Source organism: Thrips palmi, unplaced genomic scaffold (assembly GCF_012932325.1).
Source record: "Thrips palmi isolate BJ-2018 unplaced genomic scaffold, TpBJ-2018v1 HiC_scaffold_17, whole genome shotgun sequence".
Lineage (NCBI taxonomy): Eukaryota > Metazoa > Arthropoda > Insecta > Thysanoptera > Thripidae > Thrips > Thrips palmi.
In genome coordinates, this window is record NW_023144626.1 from 6,916,359 (window position 1) to 6,940,986 (window position 24,628).

The window sequence follows — 24,628 nt, forward strand, 5'->3', positions numbered from 1 at the left end:
TCGGCTTCCGCTCGGGTTCCACTCGACTGCAAATAACGCGTCGTCGTGCGCATAGATAGGAAGGGCGATAGGGGGATCCCACAGGTTCTTTCTGCTCCGCTCTTCTTTCTGCTAGCTTTTTAATTCAATTTACTTGTGATAGAGTCCCCAGGATGACGACCGCAGATTTTAAAAACTGCGTTGAACTTATGGCGCCCCATATACGAGACATAGCTGGCATGGTCAAATCGTGTGAGAAGGTGATTGCCTCCAAACGGCGTTGTAGCCTTATACAGAACTTTCAAGAGCTTGTGATGATACTGGTCAGAAGACTTTTCGTGGATCCTGATGATGAATCGACCTGGGCTAATCTAAACGATTTGTGCATCAAGTATGGGGGACAACCATTTTACACACCCAAATCCTCAACACATTTGAGTGCTCAGAATTTACAACAGCAAAGAGTTTCACCTCTTCATTCGAATGGTATGTAACAGAAAGACGTTTCTTCAACATTTTGGCAATAAATGTTGTTTTATTCTCTATCCAGGGTTTCTAACACCTGCTGCAGAACTTTGTAAAATATTCAATGATCATTTATTTTTCAGTCTCACATGGAGCTCCTGATCTCCTTGATCCGAATGGTCTGTGCAACGCTTTGACTGTTGACTTTAAAATGTTGATTGTCTTGTATCAAGTTTCCCTTTTCTTTTGCAGGGGACATTGTAAACTATCTCTCTGAAAATATCCGCTACTCTTGGAGAAATTTTGCCAGAGGCCTTAAAGTTAAGGGAGGAACCATAGATAAAATAGAAATGACTTGTGGAAGTGATGATCATGAAGCTTGCATGAGAGCGGTAAGATCCAAGATGAGCCTGAGCTATCTAGATTAATTCATTTCAATCGGTTTTAGAATTGTATCTTTCTTTCTACAGGTTTTGGCTGATTATAAGAAAAACAAAAAATGGGCATCTGAATCAAATGGAGATGTTCTAAAAGATATTTATCAGGCCTTGACCTTGCTTCAGAAGGAATACCTCCTCAAAGAATTTCAAAGACTGACTGGAAGGTTTTCATAAAAGAATTAAGAAGAGTTGTACTTTTGCATTTATGATTTTATTTTTACAATGCATCATTTTTAATTAAACACACTGTTTCATTTTCCTGATTCAACCAATTGAACATGATTATCATTTGTAACAATTTAACTGCAGCACCAAACATTAACATACAACACTCAACATCTATATGTAACTTTTACCTAGTGACTTCAAAGCTAAAGAAAAATAATGTGATTTTAGAGTACATTAGAGCAGGGCAACAAGTTAGTTAGTTGCTCAAAAGGCACATGAGGTATTTCTAACATGATGAACTAACTAGGCCAAATCCAAAAAAGAAAAGGGACCAATCTCACCCCCACACAAAAACAATAAAGGAGGAATTAACACATTATGTGACTAAAACAGGAAAATAAGGAAAAGAGCTAAAAGATCACATATGTATAAAACCCTAATCTTATGACTGGTAGCAATTTTTCAACACATTACACCTAAAATCCAAACATAAAAATGCAAACCAAGAACATGAGGAATTAAGATAAACATATCTTAAACGAAAATTTAAAGTTGCAAGTCTATATGAAAATTGCCAGTCTTTGAAGGTTACCTAATTAAGTTGACCCTTACATGCTGGTGGGTAACAAATATATATAGGTATATGAACATTTGTTAGTTAAAATTCATACATTAAATTCAAATTGAAACAGAGGATCAATGTGAGTGACCAACATTTAACAGTGAACAAAGATTTTACAGATACATTACCAAAATTAAAACAGTAAACACCAAATTAAAAGAGTCAAAGAGTTATCTAAACATAAACAACCAGATTGACAATAAAAGTTCTTCTGACATAAAATGATTGGCACCCTTCTGCATAACTAAAATTACAACAACAAGAATTTTGAAAAGCTGTTACTCCAACAGCAAACTCCATAAATGTCATGAAGAGAAGGGCCTCTTTGCTTGCTTGAAATGAAAAGATGGCTTGTCTAGACTGTGGTTGTGGATTTCCAAATTAAACATTGTAACAGTTTTTGGTTACTGATCCTGTCTTCACCATAGTATCCTTGTGCATTTGGTAGCCAAGATGCCAGTCACGGCCAAGGTTAAGTCGCTCTTTCAGTCGTCGCCTGTAACACACAGACACCAGAAATTAACTCAGGCTTGAAAAGTAACATTCAATGAAGTTTCACAAAATGCTGTGAGAGTTCCTCTTACCCGATTTCCAGTACTGTAACTGAATTCTGTCCGTTTCCTGTCCAAACAGCTATCTTGTCTACTTTTGCTCTTACATTTACTACAGCTCCACAGATATCCTCACTATGTTCATCGAAGGCTTCTCCAACCATGCATAATAGCTGCAAGGAGAAAAGTTCAAAAGCCTGTATCTTTTAAAACAAGTTAAGTTAGACAGGGAGTCAAGACAATACATACTATTTCCAACCAAAAGCGATCAAGGTCAGTCTCTCGTTGTTTACGATCTAAATTGAAGAGCCAGCGTCCACCAGCTCTATTGGCTTTGTCCTCCCACATGGGCATAACTCCTTTTTTAAAAAGTGAGTAATCGCAACCCATGCGAAGCTGACTTGGTAGTTTAATGTGATTATAAAGGCTGTAAGTTTAAATACAATAAAATTAATGGAGAGCGAAATCAGAACAAACAGCAGACATTCAACAATGTGATTCAAAATGACATTATACTTACAGATAATACTGAGTGGCTTACCTCCAAAAGTCTTCTACCGTATTGAAGCTTGTGATTTCACGTTGGTTGTCTTCCCAACTCTTGTTATTGTTTTTTTCAAAATACCACAGAGTCCAAGTACTGTGAAGAGGATGTTTAATCAATAAATCATTGTCAATCGGCTCCGGCGCAGTGATTTCATCGTCCTGGAATTTGAAAAATAAGAGCCATGTACGATTGTTTCTATGGAACAGATTGAGACCGCATCAGAAGCAGTGGAATGGAATAATTGAAAGCACAAATTTAAAGATGCAAGGAATGCCTGAGTAAATATTAACAGGAATATAAAGGGATAGATGAAAATTGCTTTGCTTCAACTACCAGCCAGGCACACTTAAGGCACGCAGATTTAGACGTCATATTTCTTGTTTAGAACACAACCATCATTTGTGTCAGTAAACTGACGTGGGTTTAAATAATAATGAGATACAACAATACATATCAATTCGGACTAACCACTGGCTAACTCCGGCTGAAAGCATATGGACATTGCTAGGTTATGGGTATGACTATCACCCTGGAGATTTATAGTGCAATTATCAACTCGCACACTAAGAGCCTTAGCCTAAATCTTACCTTCCTTTCATCCACGCTCACATCAGCCATTTCTTAGTATTTTCTGACCAAATTTTACAGAAAATCTGAGTTTAGAGATTATCAGCCGTGCTGAATCCGAATTCTGATATTGAAATTTCGGGAAGAGGGGTGGGGGGAGGGGTAGACAAAAGTGATTGACATTCACATTCGCATTTCAATGTTTTCAACAAAACAAACTAAAGAGGATCAAGTATTCAAGTATCAGCGCGTTGAGGAAATAAGGAGGTTTTCCGGAATGAAAATCCACTGAAGTAAGTGATGTTTCTGGTTCGTACTAAGCTATCTTTGGCTTGGTTCAGAGGCTCGAACATTGTAAACAAAAATAAGAGGAGTGCTTGTGTTGGCAACAGTAAATAGTCAGAAAACAGGCGGACAAATGTTCCAAATGTTCGTTATATCTGTTCAATTTGTTTGAAACTTCATTATTCATTTCTGTGTTGATTTAATGTTCAAGGTACCGTCCCTTTTGTGCTTTACATGCGATACTGTTCGTCTACTTTACTACTGCAGTCATGCTGTTAAGTCTTGCTTACAACGATGGCTTTTACTGACAAGGGTCCAGCTGATCTTATAACCTTTCTGTTTACAGATGAACCTCTAGTTTATTGAGAAATCAACCATGGCTCTGCTTGAAAGATGCACAACTTCATCACAGAAGGCTGCTGCGCCCATGAAAAAACTAGTTATTCTTCAAATAGTACCCCCAAAGCAGGGGAGTGAAACCCCTACCGAAGTAAAACGTGAACCTGTCACACATAGAGCTGTGGAGTTGACTGGATGCGATATTTGCCATTCGTATTTTGAGTCCACTGAAACCTTGAGTGAACATCGCAAATCTGTGCATGATGAGGGCCCTTCAGCTTCGAAGGATCTCACTGCCACACTGTCCAAACGTCAACCCAAGTGCAACATATGCAACGCTTTTTTCATGACGAAAAGTAACTTGTTGCGGCACCTAAATAATGTGCATGCCATGCAAGTGTCAAAGGCGTCAAAAAACAGCGAAGACTCCCTAAAGTGTGGCAAGTGTTCAGATGTGTTTGTGACCAAGGATGAATTGACTAAGCACCTTGAGGAAGAACATGGTATTGATGGGAGAACTGAGTATAAAGACCCATATGAGTGTGAGCTGTGTCATGAGACTTTTAGCTTCAGTAACCAATTAATATTACATCTCAGGGATGAACATCAAAAAGACGCTCAGGGCAGAGAGATTATAGTTAAACAAGTTGACGGGAAACGTATGATCCAATGTGATATATGTGACAATGCATATTCCAACAGACAAGGTCTCTACCGGCATCGCAGAGTTGCCCACAAAATTGGTGGTCCTGACAAAGGAGTTTGTCATCGTTGTGGTATTGCATGCTCACTGAACAATTTAGCAGCACACATAAGGACTTGCGGCAGTAAAAATAAACCTCTAAGAAGAAGGCAAGACTGTTGTGTTGAAAATTGTGGTGCATCATTCTACAAAAAAGAGCATCTCATTGGCCATTTCAAAAATGTTCATGGGCTGAAGGTTGAGCCCATGCGAACTATGAAGTTTAAAAATGTGGAAGAATTCAAATCCTGGAAATTGGATGAGGAGGATCGAACTTATTCCTATTTTTCTAAACATGCTGGCACTAAGACAAATCAATCAACCTACTACTGTCAGCGCGAAGGAACAGCAAAATCCCACAGAAGCGCCACTGATAGACATGAAGTAATTAGAAGAAATAAGAAAGGAAGAGTCAAGACAGGTAATGTGTGTACAGCTTACCTACGAGTGAATGCTGGAGAAGACGGGGTAATTGCGTATTATTGGCCCACTCATAATCATCCCTTGTCACCTGATGATGTAAAACACCAGCCAATGTCTTCTGAAATTATCAAGTTCATTAAGGAACAGATTGCTTTAAATGTGCCAAATAGACAAATTCAGGCAATGGTGAAGAAGAGGAATGCTGAAAACCCTACCACCCGCAGAGATGCCCAGATATCATTGAAGAGGATCACTTCTTTGTCACAAAGGTACCATCGTCAATTGGCCAAAGAAGGTAGTACACAAGCTCCTGCGGAGACCTTTACCTCGTTCATCGAAGCGCTAGCTGCCCAAGAGGACTCTCCAGTGTTGTTCTATCAACCACCAAGTGAAGAAGCTTGTCTTGGACTCCCTAACAATGAGGAGCATTTATTTTTTGTTGCTCTTCAAACCTCTGACCAACAGAAAATGTTGCAGAGAGGTATTGCCATGCCAATGTTCATTAGTTGTGCCAAGGCTGACTACACTTTCGGATACTACTTGATCTCCATACTTGTGCCGTGTGAGAGAAATTTTGAATACCCTGTTGCACACTTGATGACTAGTCAGCTGAATGATGAAGTGATTTGCTTTTTCCTACAGACTATTGGTGAGAGGTGCCCTGAGCTCAATGTAAATTGTATTGTGTCTATAGACTGTCCAGAAATCAATAGTGCAATAAGAAAAGTTTTTGGAGACGATGGTCCATATTTCCTAAGCAAGTGGCATTTTCTTGAATTCATGCGGAATGAATTTCTGAAAGAAGTTCCCTCTAACAAAGTGGAAGAGATTTTTGACTTCATCCTAGCCATGGCAGATGCAGAGACTGAGGATAGGTTTCTGCTTCTTTATAATACTTTAAAAGAGCAGTATGAACCAGACTTCCCCAATGTTACATCAGATTTTGCAGAATATTTTGTAAAAGCTGGAACATGGGCCAGTTGCTATCGGCAGGGGCCAGGAATCATAGACAGTTGCATGTATGCTGATTCTTTTTTTAACAAGCTCAACAAGAAGTATCGGCGGAGGCCTATCAAAAGCATCAATGTGGTGCCAGATTTATTACTTTATTTGCAGGAAGGTTACAGGGAGAGGAGGGAGAACCAAGAGTCAAACTTGGAAAATGAAATTAGTCTTGTAGCAGAGCAGCATCAATTGTCTTTAGAAATACCATCAGATTTAGTACAAGAAACCCTTTCACATCACTGGACAGTGCAAAACTCTAAACATGCGCAGGCCTTTTTAGTCATGCTATGTGCTCCAAAGTGTGTGGAAAGTGATTGCCAGATAAAATGTGATGATTGTGTAAATTTGTGCAGCCATAGGTATTTTTGTAACTGTGGAAGGTCTGAGACTATCTGTTGCCATATCCACAAAGTGCATCAGCAATATGGACATTTCATAGAAACAGAATGTGTACAGCAAGATTCAGAAGAAACTGCGATGGATGCCTGTTCAGAAGCTGTAAATGTTATCATAGAGCATGGTGAAGATGCAGACGATGGTTCGTATTCCGCTCCATGTTCCCCGACAAATTATGAACCGGAGGTGACAGATGAGGAAACTTTGGGAGCTGTTTCAAAACAGTTACAAAACAAAGTTACAAAACAATTAGAAGATCTCAAAACAAAACTGGAAAGTGCTCCTGTAGAAATGCTGCATGTTATACAGAGCACTCTTGAAAGTCTTAATACTCTGTTGGAGAGTGGATCATCCACTGGAGTCTGATTTGGGTTTGTTTCCAAAATATATGAATAAACAAGTTTTTCTATTTCTTTTCTGTAATCTGTTGTGTTATTTGAATTGTTTTGCCTTACCAACTTAGAATTACATATGTATTAAACATGTTTTGAATGCTTACTTCTGCAAAAGGAATTTACAATAGGTGCTACATACTGTTAGGTTCAGATAATCAGGGCAGAAGAAGCGATCATGTCTGAACAGAGAGTTGCGCCACTACTAAAAGAATCAAAATTAATGAGTGATAAATCTTGGAGTGATTCTGATTTTGACGATTTATCACCCACACCACTCCTCTGTTCAAACACGCACAAATTCACTTATCCGCAAAATCCTCTCCCTAGTAATGGAGGAGGAAGCTGGTACGCCCTAGAGCCCAGGAGGTAGGCAACCCAACTGACGCCACTCGCACAACACGCGAGTTAGTTGGGATGCCAGCAACGCGCAGTCACCAAACAGATGACATACTTCGCGCCAAAATTCAAATTCTATTCACACCGGGTAAACACTGTTCGCTGCAAAGACCGGCACTGAGCTCCATCCCCCAGGCGTGTGGCGTGTGGATCGGGACATCATGAACTTAAATTGGAAATCAAGATAACCCGTCCCTGGATCCGCCCATGTCAACACTTCTACAATGCTCAAAATGTTGGTTTTTTTTACTTTCGTAATGATGGCGCCCGGTGGGGATGCCGGTCCGGTCCGGTCGGGCCCCAGAGAGCCAGAGCCGCCAGAGCCTACACAGCAAGCCCGAGCGGAGCGGGCGGCGGCGCGAGCGGCGCGCAGCAGCACATGTCAGGAGCAGGCCGAGGCTGGCCGAGGCGAGGCAGGGGCACCAGGCACTAGGCCGCCTGGCCACGGGGCTGAAACACGTCGCGGGCCTCTCACCGCGTAGCACCGCGCACCGCCTCGTACTCGCTACTCGCGCGGTGCAGCGGCACCAGCAGGACGCACCTCGCACCGTGCCGCACCGGGGCCACCGCGATCATCGCCGTGCCAACCGTCGACGCCCTCGACTCGCGACTCGGACAGTTCGACTCGGTGCAGTTCGGCGTTGTGACCCGCGGCCCGGCCAGTGTCGACCGGGCGGCGTGCAGCTCGTCCTGGAGTACCTCGACGACGAGGACCTCGGCGCGTTGCGGCGGAAGGCCACGGAGGGCTCGGCGGGTGAGTACTGCCGCGAAAATGGTCCAGCACACTGATTCCGAGAGTCGGTTTCGTCGCTCTGTCTCTCTCGCACTCGTGGGGCGTCCCGTATAGGCGCGAGAGAGACAGAGCGACGAAAAAGGACGACGTCGGGGGTCGGCGGCCGGAGCCGGAGTGCCCCCGTTGTGCTGGTTGTCGTGGTGTAGGGACAAGCCTTGGGTAAAGTAGCCCGCCGCCGCCGTTTAGCGCCAACGGCTGCCAACGGCCCGCCGTACCACCATGGTACCACCAGCGCAGAGTCCGAGCAGTGCTTCGTCGCCCTGTCTTCCTCGCACCCCTACGACCCTACGGGGCGCCCCGTGAGTGCGAGAGAGACAGAGCGACGAGCCCTGTGGGGAAGCAGCCCGCTGGGAGTACACGGTGATTAATTTATCGCACGGCGGCGCGTGTGTTGCCGCTTCGGCCGCAACGGCCGCTTCGGCGAGATCGGATTCCCGCCATCCCATTACCCATTACGCAGGGCGCGCGGTAGGGTGCTTGCCAGAGGCCAGAGGAATTGGCTCCTAGTGCTGGGGAGGGGAGTTTTGCATGCGTACCTGGAGAAATTATTTTTCAAAAAACTCACGCGACGGTACTTTACATGTTGTTTAATACGGATAGCCGCTCGGCAGGACGTTTTGCAAATGTTCGGAGTGACATCGCGGAATCGACACCCGGTTCCGTGCCCAGCATAGCAATGAGCGCCGCACGCCGCCAGGGCACGCCACGCGCCGCAACGCAGCAGACTCATTCCGAGAGTCGTTTCGTCGCTCTGGCTCTCTCGCACCTATACGGGCCGCCCCATGAGTGCGAGAGAGACACAGCGACGAAGACGACCCTCGGAATCAGTCTGCGGAGGCTTCGACCCCGATTAATAACCCGCATTACACATCCCGTTTCGCCAAGACTCCGCCAAGACCCAGACCGCACTGACACGTCTCCAAATCCAGAATCACGCGCGCCTCTGTTTGTCTGCTCCGAAGCCTGCCGGACTTGCAGTGTGTCTCCGAGGAATCGTCTCGTCGCTCTGTCTCTGTCGCACTCGTGGGGCGTCGCGCAGGGGTAGCAGCGCGAGAGACAGAGCGGAGACGCGATTCTTGGGAGTGAGCCGGCTGGCGCGGCACGGCGCGGGTGGACCAGGACGTCGTCGTCGCGTGTTTGCACTTACAGTGTGGGACCGACCGGACCGCGCAGGCCTCGCAGGCCAGTAGACCGATTCCGAGAGTCGCTTTCGTCGCTGTCTCTCTCGCACCCACACGGTACGCCCCATGAGTGCGAGAGAGACAGAGCGACGAAAGCGACTCTCGGAATCGGTCTGCAGCAGGGCAAGCAGGGCCAGCTCGAGGACTCGCCGTGCGGGCCCTTCGCAGGTGTGTGCGTACACTGGTACACACAGCGAGCGTCTATACACGCCAACCGGCCATGTAACTCACTGCCTCTGCAAACACCGCGGACCGCGCCGCCTCCAACTATTCACACACTCACACAGTGTAGTGCCGTGTGGCCGCGGGGCGGGCCCTGGGCCGGGCCCCTGCCGACGGCAACCTGCGTGGACGCAGCGCAGGGCTGCACGCGTGCTGCCTACCTGCGCGGCGCTTGCCCAAGTCTGCCATTGATAGACGCAGAACGAAAAGAAGAGAAGAAAGAAAACAGCAACAGGCGGAAACGGGTTCAAACAAATCGCCGCCTTCCTTCCGTCTCCCCGACGCGCGTCCTTGTACTCGCAAGCCCCCCTCCCCTCCCCCGTGCTTTCCCCTCGTTGAGTACACAAGCAGGCAAGGCGAAGCAAGGCGCTACAAAGTCGGGCCCCGAGGAAGCGCCCGAGAAGCTGAAAGACGAAAGCTCGTTTGCTTGCGTGGGCCGAGCCCTGCCCTAGCCGCGCTGCAGACCGAGATCCTGTCTCTCTCGCACCCCTGCGGCACGCCCCGCGGCACGCCGGCACGCCCCGCGAGTGCGAGAGAGACAGAGCGACGGAAAGCTCTCTTCGGAATCAGCCCGCTGATACGCCGAAGCGCTAATGGTGTACTAGTCCGGCCGCGCCTTCGTGCCTGCTCAACAAAAAGGGGCAGCGAGCGGTACTGCACCGACATGCCCTCCGTTACTAGAGAGGGAAATAGAAATTGAGCTTCATCATTTCGGAGTTCCCACGTTGCCAATTCTTCGATGCATGACAATGTGCCATCCACGGACACGTGATACTTTTGTTAGCACTCTCTGCACTGTGGCAAAAAGGTACGGAAAATCCTGTTAATTTTTTTGCCAGGATTCTCCGTAGCCCTCTTATCAATATTCTCCGTAGGCTCTTACAGTATTCTCCGTAGGGCCGCACAGTATTCTCTGTAAATCCGCACAGTCTTCTCCGTAGGACCTCGAAGACTGTATAGTCCTACGGAGATCACTGTGCGGTCCTACGGAGAATACTGTGCGGTCCTACAGAAAATACTGTAAGAGCCTACGGAGAATATTGATAAGGGGCCTACGGAGAATTACCACAAGCTGTTTACAGAATTTTCCGTAGCTTTTTGCCACAGTGTGCTGAAATCTGTCCGCCTTCGGCGGGCGATGCGTTTTTGGCACACTGAGAAAAATGATTGAATGGTGGCATGAAATCTTTGATTCCCAGCATTAAATGTCGATTAACCAGTCCACTTTTTGGTGGAAATCAAATACTTCGATCTCGATGGTCAAAGTTTTTTACTGCAGGCCTTAAACGCTCATGGTGCCATAATCAATCGTGATCAATGCACACGCCTAAAGAAGATCGGTTTCCGTAATTGATTTCCGATTCATCTCCGTGACCAAACAGGTTCCACAGCCGATATTTGCAGTCAAAGAGACTTGCGGGAATGACGTCACATGCCGTCTCAACACACACTGTTTCTTCTCGCCTCTACCCAGTTGTCACGGTAGCTCAGTTGGATCCGTGCCTGGAGGCTGGATGGTAAACCGAGATCGTCCGGGGTTCGATTCCCGGTCGGTGCGTAACCAGTTTTCCCTTGCACAGTTCATCGGAAACTGTTTACAGCTTATTACTAGCAAGGGAATGGACTGCGGGTATCAAATACCGGCGGGAAAGGGATTGCTCTGTGACATTTTTACAAAATTTAGACAGATGATTTGCTTTGGGAACCAATTGAACGTTTGAGCACAGTAACGGATCAATTCTTTGACACACATTGAACTTGATTTAAGGTCGTCGTGCATCGAATGAATTATGGTGTTGAAAGTAGTTTGAGGGCTGGAACCAAACACGCTGATCAAACTGCTTTGAGTATCTCCATCAAAGGTTTGACCAGTTCTATTTTCATTGAAGTGTTCTAGCCTGGGAGTCAAAGTTTTCATCCCATGAGTCAATCATTTTTCTCAGTGCAGGCCGGCATGGCGGACCCGCATCGGCCATCGGCCATCAAGGCGAAGTGCGGATGGGTCCCGCCTGCGGCCTGCCTGATCCCTGCGGCCACAGCCCCGGCCCGGCCCGGCGGTCTGGCCCAACAGCGAACAGCGTCTCTCTCTCTCCCTCGCACCCTTACGGAGCGCCCCGTGAGCGCGACAGAGACAGAGCGACGAAGCGACTGGCTGGCCCGCTTGGGCTTTACGGCCGATAGGGCCGGACGCATAAAACGGGGTAAATATATAATGTCGCGATGTCGAGCCCTGCGGCCCTGCGCTTAGCCCCGCACTGCGCTTCCGCACGTCGCGCTGTTTCTGTCGCACTCGCGGGGCGTCCCGTATGGGTGCGAGAGAGACAGAGCGACCAAGCACTGCGCTTCCGCCCGTATTGATTTCGCGACCGTGTGACCGTGTTTCGGTTGCCGGACAGGCGGTGTGCTGCGTGTTGCAGGCGGCGTGCTCATTCCGAACAGGGCCGCTCTGTCTCTCTCGCACTCGCGAGGCGGGCCGGCGGGCCGCAGGGGAGTGCGAGAGAGACAGAGCGCCGACTGCAGGGTGGCGCCGCGAGCCCCGCCACACTGTGGAGGGTGGGGCGGTACTCGGCTCGTATAAAGGAGAGTGTCTTTATATGAGGCCGGTCGGTACTAGCTTGGCGCTTGGCGCCGTGGGGGATGATGATGACGAGGTCGGAGCGACGAATAAAAGTAATGCCTCGAGAAAAAAAAGCCAGTCGTCACTATTTCAAGAGTGAAAATTTGAAATCAAGTGGAACTCCTGCGGTTCGGCGCACTGTAGGTCAGTGTTACTCGAGTGCAGACGACGAAGGCATGTTTAAAAGTAGGGTTTGAAATCAAGTAGAACTCCTGCGGTTCGGCGCACTGTAGGTTAGGTCAGTGTTATTCGAGTGCACGAATGACGACGAAGGCATGTTTAAACCGGTAATTTAAAAGCCGTCATTTAAGGCGGAGGCGAGGCCGTGTTAGCCTAGGCGCTGCGCGCGCTGCGCGGGTCAGCGAAATACGACACTGTGCCGGCGTGATGGAGGCGATGGTCCTCGCGGTGCTGGCGGCGCCGGCGCGGTGCTCATTGTGTTAGTGCACTAGAGTCCCAGAGGCGGCAATGCCGGGCGATGCCGTCCCGACGGGGCTGCGCTGCACTGCAGACCGCCATGCCAGTGTGCCATGCGGCGTGGGCGGGCCAGGGCACTGTGAAGTACAGTGTGCCCGCCCCGCGGCGAGGCGGTGGCGCTGCGGTGGGGCCGGGCCGTCCCGAACGCTCCAAAACCCACGGGCACCTTTTGCGGAAAAAAACCCGGTCCTTTTTGACCCAGATCCCTGAGAGACGCGTTCTCGACAGGCGGTATGCTGAACGCAAAATTGGTGCCATCGAAGTGTCATGTGGAAAATTGAAAGCGAAATTGATCGCGAAATCGTTTTGAGTAATTCGCAGGAAGGAAGGAAGGGAGGGCGGGGCGTGCGATGCGAGGTGCGATGCGTCCTTGAGTCCTTGCGTGCGTCTCGCGTTTCGGAATGCCCTTTTTCCTGATTGGCCCACGCCCGCGCTTATGTAATTGATTTTAATTAGTCCATCTCGCACGCTATCTCTGTACACTGACCTTGCGCGCAGCCTGCCATGCCTCCCACCACGACATGCATGTGTGTTTTACATCCCAATATGCAGCAGCAGCAGCAGGCCAGCCGTCTGATTCCGAACATCGCTTTCGTCGCTCTGTCTCTCTCGCACTCACGGCGCGTTCCGCATCCGTGCGAGGGGACGGCGTCGTCTCCAGGTGGCGGCCACTGGGACTGGGGCGGGCGTGTCTCGGCCAGGTCTTCGCTTCACCTGGCCCGACCTGGCCGGCACAGCCAGGCAGAGCCGGCAGAGCCATCATGGGTCGTGTTCGAGGCGGTACGCCCTAGAGGAGGCGGGGCGGGCGGGGCGCGACCGCTGTGTTAGTTAGCATCGTCGGCATCGGTTAGCAGCAGACGGATTCCGAGAGTCGTTTTCGTCGCTCTGTCTTTCTCGCACCGATACGGCACGCCCCGTGAGTGCGGGAGAGACAGGGCGACGAAAACGACTCTCGGAATCAGTCGCTGCAGGGGGATCCATCCAAGCCATCCCGGCTCCATTGATCCGGAAGAATTATGCATCCGGTATACAGCTATGTCCGACCTGGTTCCACCGAGTGTGCCATCCCGAGCGGTGCTACTCGTCGCGCTCTGTCTCTCTCGCACTCGTGGGGCGTGCCGTGGGCGCGCGAGAGAGACAGAGCGAGCGACGAATGCACCGAATCGGACAACTATAACACTGCAGCCAGCCGCCGAGTAGTGTAAACACACCTGTTTTTATTTGACAGTGTGGTGAGGTGATGTAGCCTCGGGACAAGGAGCGGCTCTCTATTCGTCACAGCATCCTTGAGTGCGTGTGTGTAAGTGTGTGTGTGATCTCGCCCCCGTCTCGTCCCCGTCAAGCCGTTTCGACATTTCCTTCCTAGAAGCGCGCGGATTCGCGCCGCGCCAATTTTGAAGCGATAAGTGACGCGGCGGCGGGCGGTGCGCAAAAAGTCGCGCAGATTTCCTCAAGACCTCGCGCTGGGGCGCACACAGACACACTGAAACACACACAAACACACGCGCACACACACACACGGTGGCAAAGAGACTTATATCAGCTTTGATAAATAATCACTGTGTGGACAGTCCTCCAATGAGGTGCTGAACACACAAATACACATGCTCTCACACACACATGCAAACAGCCTCTCTCTCACACACACATGAGGAAAATGAATGGCCCGGCGAGAGGGAAATGTCACGGCCAGGGACAGCACCGCACCCAAGTTGGCGCGAAGGCTGCTTGTCCTTGCGTCGTTTCCGATTATCCTGGAAAATCGTCTCGGACACTCCTGTTCGGTGACGTGCTGTATGAATCGTTCTGGCAGAATCTGTTGCATGAAGCAGAGACTGAAATTGCTGGGATTGTGACCGCGCGACCTCGCAGCAGACGCCGACCGCTCTATTTTTGCAATAATTCTGTTTCAATCTGCGCGGCACGCAAAACACCCCTCCTCCTTTTTTCCTCTTCCGTTGTCCAACTTCTTTCTCCTCTTTCCCGCTGCGGATGGTAGAAGCCACGCTCCCGCCGTCACGGCTCAATTGCCTCTGATTTATTGACTGGGATGAGCGCCGAACATGAGAGGTGCATGTGTGTGTGCGTGAGTGTGTGTGTGTGTGTGCTTGCTCACGGTAATTCGGCTGGCCTTTTCCTCGCCGATGACGAATGTGCCCCCGCCCGTTCGGTGTGTGTGCTTCTGCTGCTTCTGCCCAGCTGCAGTCCGATGTGGATTTTGTTATTTCTGCAGGACCCCCCTTCTCCCTGGGGGTCGGTCGGTTCGCGTTCCCAGACGAGGACACGGTAGGACACGGCGGCCCGCGCGTCGACGCGAACCTCGTTTTGTTCTCCGTTTCCGCCGTCGCGTGAAATTGTCGGGACGTTTTAATCAGTCTCCCTTTCACCTTCGGGGCTCGGGGGCTTCGGGACCGCAGGACGGCGGGGTCTGGCGGCCGGTGCCCCAATCCCAGACCCAGCGCCCCCAGCGCGGCGTTCGAACGGCGCACTTACGAGTAATTTAAGCGCCGAGTCTCTGACGCCTTGGTCGATGACTAATTGCCCCGGACCACCCTGGCGGCCCAGGCGGCGCAAGCGGCCTGGCGCACAGTGGGCCAGAAGACCGGTGGAGCTGCTGTCCGCGGCACGCCGTCGTCGCCGTGGCCGAGGCCGTGCACGCGCATCACGGCCAGGGTTGGAATCCCGCGAGCCGTCATCGTCGGACACCTATCGCTTCTTCTCCTCCCGGCGGCTGGCGTTGAAGGAAGCCTGCAGCAGACTGGTTCCGAACAGAGCTTCGTCGCTCTGTCTCTCTCGCACTGACACCCCGTGCCGTAGAGGTGCGAGAGAGACAGATAGACGAAGTTCTGTTCGGAATCAGACTGCTCCCCCCTCTCCTTTTCCCCGCCGCATCTCTTTTAATTTCCTCGCCTCCAGCCCCGCGGCCAGGCCGGACCAGAAGACCGATTCCGAGAGTCGTTTTCGTCGCTCTGTCTTTCTCGGGACGCCACATGAGTGCGAGAGAGACAGAGCGACGAAACCGACTGTCGGGATCAGTCTGCAGCCGGCACGGTAGCCGTAATCCAATCACGCGGCCCACGCCCCCGACGGGGCTCTCCTCCTGCGCGGGGGGCGGCGGGGGGCCGAGTGTATATTATTTATAGCAAATGCACACTTTTGGTACAATTTTTGTTGTTGTTTCTCCGCGACGCGTGGCGCCTCGCGGAGGCCTTGAGCAGCGGCCGCCAAGGACGCGAAGTGCCGGCAAGGGAACGGAACAAACAGCAGCACTCTGCCGCGCCTGGCGCCGCCTCGCCCCGCCCCGCCCCGCCCCGCCCCCCAGCAGTGCAACATGTTTAGCGAGCGATACACGACGCGGGACCGCCGCCACCAGCAGGCTGCTTCGTTGCGCTGTCTCTCTCGCACCCATTCGGGACGCCACGTGAGTGCGAGAGAGACAGAGCGGCTAAAACGACTCTCGGGATCGGTGTGCAGCCGCCACGGTCAGCGGGAAAGGGACACCGCCGAGGAAGAGTGTTCGAGCAGGAGGGGTGGCGCGGCCTTGGGGGTTCGGCCGCGCGCGAGAGAGACAGACACTCTTCCTACCGCGAGTGCGGTGCGATGATCGCGGCACTAGGAGGGTCAATAGTTCATCAATGAAGCAAAGCAGCCAAGCCGCGCAGCCAACTGGTGCGGTCAACTAACTGCAGGCGAGCGCGGCTCGGCACGGCACGGCGTGCATCCGCCGTGAGAACCTGCCAGTCGATTCCTTTAGACCATCAGGCCGTCGGCGAGCCGCGGCACGAGGAAATTAAAAATATTTCTACGCTTCTGGGATTTGTATAGATTCTCCGCTGCAGGCTGATTCCGAGAGTCTCCTAGTCGCTCTGTCTCTCTCGCTCCCACACGGGACGCCCATGAGTGCGAGAGAGACAGAGCGAGGGAAAGGACTCAGCCCACTGGTCGTCGGAGTCAGGTGGATAAACTCTCGGCTAGGCTAGCCCGCACGCGTAATCGCGTAAAATTAAAAGTCATGCGACGGCCCGTCCCGGCGCGCGTCCTGAGCGGGCACAGCGGCAGGCCGGCGTCTCTCTCGCATCACCGCGGGAGGCACCACGAGAGCGGGAGAGACAGGGCGACGAAAGCACTGCTCAGGACCGGCCCGCTGCCGGGATGCTGGGCCTGGCCGGGCCACGCCGGGCCCCGGGACGCAGGACGGGACGGGCATGGCGGGCCGCTGGCGGGGCGCTATGAATAGGAGTGGCTAGATAAGAGCGACCCTGCCGTGCTGGGCAAAAGTATGCCACACCACTTTCCATGGGCCGCGCCATAGCACGCCGACGAGGCCACCGCCAGCAGCACAGCCATCAGCACCCCCGGGCCCCGGGCCCCGCACCCGATTCCAAGACTCCACCCGACCCTCCCTCGCCGCGGGCTGCTGACGCCTACATTGCTAGTCGTCGCTAGTGACGCCGGGCGCGGAGTGCGCGGATAGCGTTGCAAGGGCGGTGGCGGTGCTCGAGTGCTCGACATCTGGTGTTGCTTACGACACATCCGATGAGGCTGAGACGCGCCACGCGGCCACGCGGCCGGTATTCGCTCGGTATTCGCTTGGCCGAGGCCGGCCGGGCTCCCATTAGCCTAGGCCAGTGGCCACAGCTGCCGCAGCTGCCTGGAGCACCGGGGCAACGAACTGCCGGCCACCACCACGACCTCCTCCAGCACACCGCGCGCCTCCACTTCGACGCCACACAGTTTTTATTTCAGCGACCGTCAGCAGAGTCAGGGGCTACTCGGGGGCAGATTCCGCGCGGACGCGAACAGATGGCCTCCTGCCGCGAGACTAGCGCGCCGCGCCGCGCCTGGGCGTCGTCATCGACGAGATCTAAATTTCCCTGTTGCTTTTCAGATCGGGCAGGCGCCACTTCAGCCCGCCTAGCCTGCCTCAGCCTGCTGCACGGTCTTCAAGGCCCATCCGTCGCGGATAAACACCGCAGGGCCGCGGCCTCGGCCGGTGCGTCGGCCACGAGGTCGGCCAGCATGGCGCCGCGGGGCGCACGGATCCAGTGTCGTCCGCGCCGGTCGCCAGCCCCGCGACAACGCAGCCACAGGGCCCAGCGACAACACACCCAGCGCGCCCAGCGCGTCCACCCGGCCGTGGGAGCAGCGCGTCGTCACTGACTCTCCTGACTCTATCGCCCGCCATCGGAGTCGCCCCTTTGTGCCGGCCTCCGGGCCTCGTCACCGGCCTCGTCACCTGGCGTGCGTCGGCGAGGCGATGCGGGCCGTGATGCTGCACCAAGCGCTGCGCCGCTGCCTGGCCGTGGCCGTCCTGCTGGCCGCGCTGGGCCCCATCAAGAAGGCCGGCGGCCAGCGCGCCAGCGGCCAGCCCGTGCTGCGCCCTTCAGGTGGGTACACCGCGCCAACCGCCAGACGGTCCGCCAGACGGAGAGACACGCGGCGATGGTTCGCCAGCTTGATCTGGAATCCCCTCCTTGTTATGCCCGCGTGTGATGTGTGCCACTTTCACGGTCCGCGAGTCCCTCGTCGCTACCTATTAACCTCTCCCTCCCCGGCCGCACAGGCAGTACCTGCAGACTGATTCCGAGAGTCGTTTTCGTCGCTCTGTCTCCCTCGCACCTATACGGGACGCCCCACGAGTGCGAGAGAGACAGAGCGACGAAAACGACTCTCGGAATGAGTCTGCTGCTGTACCTGTTGACACCTGACTGACGTCGCGAAGCCCGCTTCTCACACGGCCGGGCCGAGGCGAAGGCATGCAGCGTCTAGCTGGACATGGGACATGGGCTGCACGACGAGAATGCGAGGTATGAAAAATTGCGTACATGGCGTCCTCGGCGTCCTCCGGGGGAGCGTCCCTAAGCCGCGCTCGGTCCGAGCGGCCGTGTGTGCTGCCCGCCGCACAGCGCAGTGTAGACCCAAGGCATAAAAATAATGCCCCCTCCGCGCCAAAAAAAAAGAGAGAAACGCAGGAAAACGGCAAAGAAACCGCACTGGGCGGTGCAAGCACACTGCAAGCAGCATGCAGGTGGTTCGGCCGTTCGGCCGTTCGGGCGGAGCGGCCCAAGTCACGCCGTAAATCAAAGCCTTGCGGGCAAATTGCTGGCGGGGGTCACCCACACCACGCAGGCAACGCACACCACGCAGGCACGCTCTGTCTCTCTCGCTCTCGTGGTGCGTCCCGCAGGGGTGCGAGAGAGACAGCCTGCCGTGGGGGCCACCGCCCGCCGGGCCAGCGCTGCGCTACTTGCGGGGGGCATGTCCACGCCGCGGTGGAGCCATCCGACACGCCGCGCCACTGTCGCCACGTCGCCACTGCCGCCGCGCCTACCGCATTTTTCAAACAAGGAAAGCCGGTGTCGGGGACCGTCCTCGCATTTCAAGAGACCAATAATTTCAACTCCCCCCCCCACCCCTTTCACGTCGAAATTCCAGGACGGCCCCTTCGCTTCGCTGTGGTCCTTGGAAAAGGAAATCCGCCGTGTGTTGCAAGTCGCGCCTTATCTTTATCTCCGCTCATCTGGCGCCCCGAACCCAAACGCCCCGAAACGCCCCAAAACGCCGAGCCCGCGCGATAAAAGAAAAGCGTGCCTGATAACGAGCGCGAGACGTGGAATCCAGCGCCGTGCCTCGCCGCGTGTCCCGACGGGACACTTCCTTCTCTATGCACTTCTCGGTCCGTTCGAACTTAGACGCCAGCACTGTAAGCACTGCGAGCACTGCAAAACGGCGGCGCTCTGCCTCGCGCTCTGCTCCCACGCGGCCAAGTCAGTAATGAATCACACGGCGGATAGCATCGCCGTCGATCCCGCGCCGTTTAATCCGGATCACCCGCTGCCCGATTCCGAGCAGTGCTCCGTCGCTCCGTCTCTCTCGCTCCCCCACGGGACGCCCCACGAGTGCGAGAGAGACAGAGCGCGTCAAAAGCGCGCACGCCATTTCGGCGGCATCAGTTCTCTATCGGTTCCACTCTGTCTCGTTAGAGCGGCGGCGGCGGCGCGAGGAGCACACGATTTATAGCAGCAGACTGATTCCGAGAGTCGTTTTCGTCGCTTTCTTTCTCGCATTCATGGGCATGAGTGCGAGAGAGGCAGCGGCCAAAATGGCAGTGGGATCTGGCTGTGCGCGCTGTGCTGGCTATTCGCACGCCGACGAGGCCCCGCCACGCCGTGGAGTCCCTGCTCCAGACGCGGCGGCGCGGCCAAGCCAAGGCGTGGCCCCTGCGACGCGCGGCCTCGGCAACGCGGCCGACGGCGCCGTCCACCGGGCGGCCCGCCAGCCGGGCCCCGAAACACCCGAAACAAAGCGACAACGAGGACGAGATGGAGTCGGTCTTCACCGCGGAGCGCGGCGTGCGTGGGTGGCGTGCGTCACGCAGGTGTCAAACCGTCACCGTCGCGTGACATGCAGGACCCGCTGCCCCGTCCCGGCCCCGGCAGGCAGGCAGCACACTGCGCGGACTGAGAGTCGTCGCTCTGTCTCTCTCGCACCTATACGGCACGCCCCATGAGTGCGAGAGAGACAGAGCGACGACTCTCGGAATCAGTCTGCTGCCGAGGGCCGAGACCGGCAAGCCAATGCGAAGCGGTTTTGTTCTCGTCGAGGAGCGTCTGCTTGGAGTGGATCTCGGCATGCCTGCGCCCATAGGGCCGCTGAGTAGGCCAGAAGACCGGTACAGGCGGCCAAACCTCTAGAAGCGTTTTGAGCTCCGGAGTCGCTACGCAGGATTCGAACCGAACGTGTGACCCCACCAATGGATTCCTCGTTCGGAGAGCAATCCACTGGTGGGGTCACACGTTCGGTTCCAGTCCTATTTAGCAAGTCTGGAGCTCAAAACCCCCTCTACAGACTTTTGGCCGCCGGCGCCGGTCTTCTGGCCCACTGTGCGTCCCGCATGCCGACTGAAAAAGAGGGGGGGGGGCTCACAAATCGGGGAGGCACGCCAAATCCGCGGAGGGCCGCCGGAAGCAGAGAGTCGGCCTCGCAAATACTCATAATCTATTTATGGCGCCACTTGGACTTCCGGCAGCGAGATCGCCGCGCGATGCGGTTTCCGTTTACGATCGACGGGCGGCAGCGCGGCGGGGCATGGCATGATAGACAGAGATGGAAAGCAGGATAAAAACGCCGTTCGATTTGAGGAGGGGGAGCAGAGCAGGAGAGTCTCGCCAAGCCGAAATACCGGGAACTCTTGTGAGCATGTACCGGACATGCCGACTGGAGACTAAACACTTGCACTTACTCGCGCGCGCACGACACCAACACACTCACACGCACGCACGCACGCACGCGGAGTGCGCGGCTTGAGACCAGACCGCGCCGCGCCCCGCGGCATGCCCCGCGGCTCGGGGAGGCGTCATAACTCTTCCCGATAGCCGCAGAGAGAGAGAGAGACAGACAGAGCGGCATCTGCCAATCCGGCGGCTTTCTGTTTCGGCTGCGGGTGCGGGCCGAGAGCGGCCGGGAGGCCTGCAGACTGATTCCGACAGTCTCTCTCGCACCTGTAAGGAACGCCCCATGAGTGCGAGAGAGACAGAGCGACGAAAACGACTCTCGGAATCGGTCTGCAGGCCAGGGCGTCGTCCAGCCGGGCCCGGCCGCCTAGACACAAAGTCGAATGTTTAAGGCTTTGAGGCCCGCGGCGCTCTTTGTCAAGGTGCAGCGCGGTGTGGTGTGGTGTGGCGGTCGCGGCGGTAGCGGCGCACGAAGCAGTAAGGAACTTGGTAGCCGACGCCCCGGCCGGCCGGCAGTGGCCTGCGTGCATGCCGCGGCATGCTGCTGCATTGTTGTGAACCGTTGTAGTGGAGGGCCGCAGGCAAATGAAGCCATAAGCCTTGGCGGTGATGCCTGCTGCCGTTAGCAGTGCCGACGTGGACGTGCCTTACAGTGTACAGTATTTATCCACCTGCGATGATGCTGACATGACAGGCGGCGCCGCGGTCTGGCTGCGTTCCCGCGCTCTCGCCACGCTGCAAAACTCCCCTCGCACACAGTGGGCCAGAAGACCGGTGGAGGCGGGCAAAATTCTTGACCGCTGAACGGGACTCGAACCGAACGCGTGACCCCACCAATGGATTGCTCTCCGAACGAGGAATCCATTGGAGGGGTCACGCGTTCGGTTCGAGACCTGTTTAGCGACTCTGGAGCTCAAAACGCGTCTAGAGCTTTGGCCGTCTCCACCGGTCTTCTGGCCCACTGTGCGGCGTTTTCTTTGCATTGCCCACTTGGGCCGGGGAGGGCAGGGGCGGCCTGCTGCGGCTCGTCGCTGGCGTTCCTAGAGTGTATGGGATGCGCAACTCAGCGCATGGCGAAGTGCGAATTGCGCCGAGTGCAAGCATTGCAGGCATTGCAGGCCGGCAGGCGAGGCCAGCGTCGAGTGGCGTTGTCGGTGCGCTCAAAGAAGCGGTGACAGCAGCACTGGAAGCGGGGGGGGGGGGGGTAATAAAACTCGTCAATGAATGTGCCCATTCAGCGTGTCGGTTTTTCTCCTCTCTTCTCTGTTGGTCGTGACCCCATCCCTGACCATCCTCACTAGCCGAACCCCGCCGCACTGTCACCGCAAGCACAATGGTGTAACCTGTATGCGGAAATCCTTCCCGGACCCGGATCCGGGCTACCCGTGTTTTTGTTGTTGGAATTTGATGTTTTTGTTTTCTCCCTTCAACCCTCATTGCACTGGTCGGATTGCTCAGCGTGACGTGTTGCAGACGTGGCGGGCATCACGGTGGAGGGCATGTTGGAGGAGGGCGGCCGGGTCCGGCGCCAGTACTCGTGCCCGGCGCGCTTCATCCGCATGGGCAACTCGTGCTACTTCCTGTCCAAGACCATGGCGTCCTGGCACGACGCCCACTTCCGGTGCCGCGCCAAGGGGGCGCAACTGGCCGTCTTCGAGAAGCGCTCCGAGAACGCCCACATGCGGAAGCACCTGATGCGCGAGGAGATGGGTAAGGCCGTGAGGGCGAGTGGCCGACGGTAACCGACCAGGGAGGGTTCACGTCGCCGTCGAAGTGACGCACAGTGGGCCAGAAGACCGGCGCCGAGTGTGACGTTTTGACACTGTGTCCGCAGCGCCGCTGGCCCGCTGGATCGGCGGCATCTACCAGCAAGAGAAGCGCTTCTGGATGTGGGGCAGCTCGGGGCTGCCCATCGGCTACAAGGCCTTCCCGCGGCGCATGGTCACCCAGGACTGGGCGTGGCACTGCATCGCCATGGACCCCACGGCCGCCTTCCACTGGCGGCCCGCCTCCTGCCTGCACGTCAAGCACTACATCTGCGAGACGCCGCTGCGCAGGACCAGGACGCGCGTCCAGGACGCGGGGACCAAGCAGCACAAGGTGGGTCCTCTGAGCCACCAGCAGAGCGGACTAATCCCGAGAGTCGTTCTCGTCGCCCGTCTCCCTCGCACGCGTGGAGGACGCACCATCAGTGCGAGAGAGACAGAGCGACGAAAACGACCCTCGCAGCCAGCCTCGGTGCAGCGCAGCGGAGTGAGTTGGCTTGCCTACCCGCTCGACCGCAGGCGCTCGGCAGTCCGCCAAGGACGCGCCTTGGACTCGAGGCATGCATTTCGAGGGAGGGGGAGCAGCGCACTGATCCTATAGACCAGAGACACGCTGCCGTCTGTTTCCACAGGGTCCCCGTCGGAAGGACGGCGACGTCCTGGTGGACAAGGTCAGCCGTGGCGGCGATCAGCGACTCCCCGCTGCCCCGCCAAAGTCCGACACCAACAGCACCTCCGCCTCCGCGGCGACGCCAGGGCCAGGGCCAGGGCCAGGGCCCCGGCGACTGGATGAGCGGCGGCCGATGGCAGCGAACCGGACCCGGGTCGGTGCCGTCCACCGCTACAACCACGCGTACCGCCCGCGCGCCCCGGGACCTCCCCCAGGACCGCGTCAGCCGGGCGGTCCTCGCTACCGACGGCCGTGGCCGCAGCGCCCGGTCGACCTGGCCGACATCTACCCGGCGCTCCGGGACCCGCAGGCGGCGAAGAGGGCGAGGGGCGGGCCGCGGCGCCCGCAGCAGAGCCACGGCCTCGGCGACGGCGACAAGAGGCCGCCGCCGACGTCGGCGTCGCGGAGGCTGCCGGAGATGCTGGACGCCACGGTGCAGACGCTGTACCCGCCGCCCGGCGCCGCCAGGCACGACACCAATGACTTCTCCAATGACGTGTAGTGTGGGGATCTTGTTGGTGGGAAGGCCGTCTTGTTTATCCTTCTTCGTGACCTATCGTTTGTTATTACTACAAGATTCTGCGTGGAGCTTTCTTCGCGTTCCGGCTTTGTAACGCCTCGCTTTTAATCTACACGTGTAGCTCGTTTTTACCGATACCATGTCCGGCTTTGTTTTCAGAGAATAAAAGCTTCTTGTTTTGTATAAAATGTTTGACATTCATTTCACTGGAAGGGGCCGGCGCGTTTTGAGGTGCACCCGTCAAAACTCGTGGGTCGGCGAGTCCGGAGTCCGCGGCCGCGGGGGCAGTGACCAGACCGACCAGACCAGGGCAGAAGCAGGTCGACGGGAAGGGTGACATGCTCCGCGTTCGCGTGCACGCTGGTGGCGGCTCCGGCTAACTCGCTGCGTTTTGTCGCATCGCGTCGATAATGGAGGTAATGCCCCTTGTCCGACACGACGACCACGACGACCACCACGACCACCACGACGACGACAAAAGGAAGCAAAGGAATCGTGAGGAAGCCGCGGATGCCGCGGCCCCCTCCCTGCCGTACCGGCACAACACTACAACACTACCCCCACCCCCTCCCCTCCCCTCCCCGCGCCACCCTCCACCGCCCCCTAGACCAAACAGTGAATCGGCGCGCGGGGCCGAGGCGAGGCGGCCGAGGCGCGGAGGCATGGCCGGCGTGGCGCCGTGGCAGGGGGCGGTGGCGGCGCCGCGAGTAGCGGGCGTAGTGGCAGTGGGCAATAGTGTTTCCCCTCGCTTCTCGTTCCGTGCCGCCGCTGCCGCTGCCGCTCCGGCCACGCGCCCACCACGGCCGCTACTACACTGCTAGGGACCTG

The 24,628-nt window shown here is 55.2% G+C and overlaps 4 protein-coding genes across 5 annotated transcripts; 3 read left to right on the plus strand and 1 right to left on the minus strand.

The window, feature by feature from the left end:
- Window positions 1–39: 39 nt before the first annotated feature.
- Window positions 40–1,126, plus strand: LOC117643277. The gene is made up of 4 exons (XM_034382070.1): window positions 40–465; window positions 588–623; window positions 697–836; window positions 915–1,126. The coding sequence occupies exons 1-4, from the start codon at window positions 153–155 to the stop codon at window positions 1,056–1,058; spliced, it is 633 nt and encodes a 210-aa protein (XP_034237961.1). The 5' UTR covers window positions 40–152; the 3' UTR covers window positions 1,059–1,126.
- On the minus strand, window positions 1,077–3,494 carry LOC117643279 (eukaryotic translation initiation factor 4E-like). The gene is made up of 5 exons (XM_034382071.1): window positions 3,361–3,494; window positions 2,767–2,930; window positions 2,475–2,652; window positions 2,259–2,398; window positions 1,077–2,170 (listed from the first exon to the last, which is right to left on the minus strand). Exons 1-5 carry the CDS (start codon window positions 3,388–3,390, stop codon window positions 2,056–2,058), a joined length of 627 nt encoding a protein of 208 aa, XP_034237962.1. The 5' UTR covers window positions 3,391–3,494; the 3' UTR covers window positions 1,077–2,055.
- Window positions 3,495–3,527: 33 nt separating this feature from the next.
- On the plus strand, window positions 3,528–6,952 carry LOC117643281. Of its 2 annotated transcripts, none has more exons than XM_034382075.1 (2): window positions 3,528–3,632; window positions 3,971–6,952. In XM_034382075.1, the coding sequence occupies exon 2, from the start codon at window positions 4,001–4,003 to the stop codon at window positions 6,893–6,895; it is 2,895 nt and encodes a 964-aa protein (XP_034237966.1). In that variant the 5' UTR covers window positions 3,528–3,632; window positions 3,971–4,000; the 3' UTR covers window positions 6,896–6,952. The 2 variants fall into 2 exon arrangements, with proteins under 2 accessions (XP_034237966.1, XP_034237964.1); XM_034382073.1 differs by lacking the exon at window positions 3,528–3,632 and adding an exon at window positions 3,643–3,835.
- Window positions 6,953–7,737: 785 nt separating this feature from the next.
- Window positions 7,738–24,030, plus strand: LOC117643981. Its single transcript, XM_034383167.1, has 6 exons — window positions 7,738–8,074; window positions 17,499–17,997; window positions 22,318–22,554; window positions 22,679–22,944; window positions 23,243–23,633; window positions 23,960–24,030. Exons 2-6 carry the CDS (start codon window positions 17,868–17,870, stop codon window positions 24,028–24,030), a joined length of 1,095 nt encoding a protein of 364 aa, XP_034239058.1. The 5' UTR covers window positions 7,738–8,074; window positions 17,499–17,867.
- Window positions 24,031–24,628: the final 598 nt, after the last annotated feature.

Excerpts from the sequence above, each read along its gene's own strand:
- LOC117643281 (XM_034382075.1), top strand. The coding sequence starts at position 4,001 with ATGGCTCTGCTTGAAAGATGCACAACTTCATCACAGAAGGCTGCTGCG.
- LOC117643981 (XM_034383167.1), top strand. The coding sequence starts at position 17,868 with ATGCGGGCCGTGATGCTGCACCAAGCGCTGCGCCGCTGCCTGGCCGTG. Across the intron at positions 22,555-22,678 it reads CCTGATGCGCGAGGAGATGG|CGCCGCTGGCCCGCTGGATC; the intron begins GTAAGGCCGTGA and ends CTGTGTCCGCAG. Across the intron at positions 23,634-23,959 it reads GCCGCGGCGCCCGCAGCAGA|AGAATAAAAGCTTCTTGTTT; the intron begins GCCACGGCCTCG and ends CTTTGTTTTCAG.
- LOC117643277 (XM_034382070.1), top strand. The coding sequence starts at position 153 with ATGACGACCGCAGATTTTAAAAACTGCGTTGAACTTATGGCGCCCCAT. Across the intron at positions 466-587 it reads TTCACCTCTTCATTCGAATG|TCTCACATGGAGCTCCTGAT; the intron begins GTATGTAACAGA and ends TTTATTTTTCAG. Across the intron at positions 837-914 it reads ATGAAGCTTGCATGAGAGCG|GTTTTGGCTGATTATAAGAA; the intron begins GTAAGATCCAAG and ends TTCTTTCTACAG.
- LOC117643279 (XM_034382071.1), bottom strand. The coding sequence starts at position 3,390 with ATGGCTGATGTGAGCGTGGATGAAAGGAAG. Across the intron at positions 2,931-3,360 it reads TGAGCGTGGATGAAAGGAAG|GACGATGAAATCACTGCGCC; the intron begins GTAAGATTTAGG and ends TTCAAATTCCAG. Across the intron at positions 2,653-2,766 it reads ACGGTAGAAGACTTTTGGAG|CCTTTATAATCACATTAAAC; the intron begins GTAAGCCACTCA and ends TTAAACTTACAG.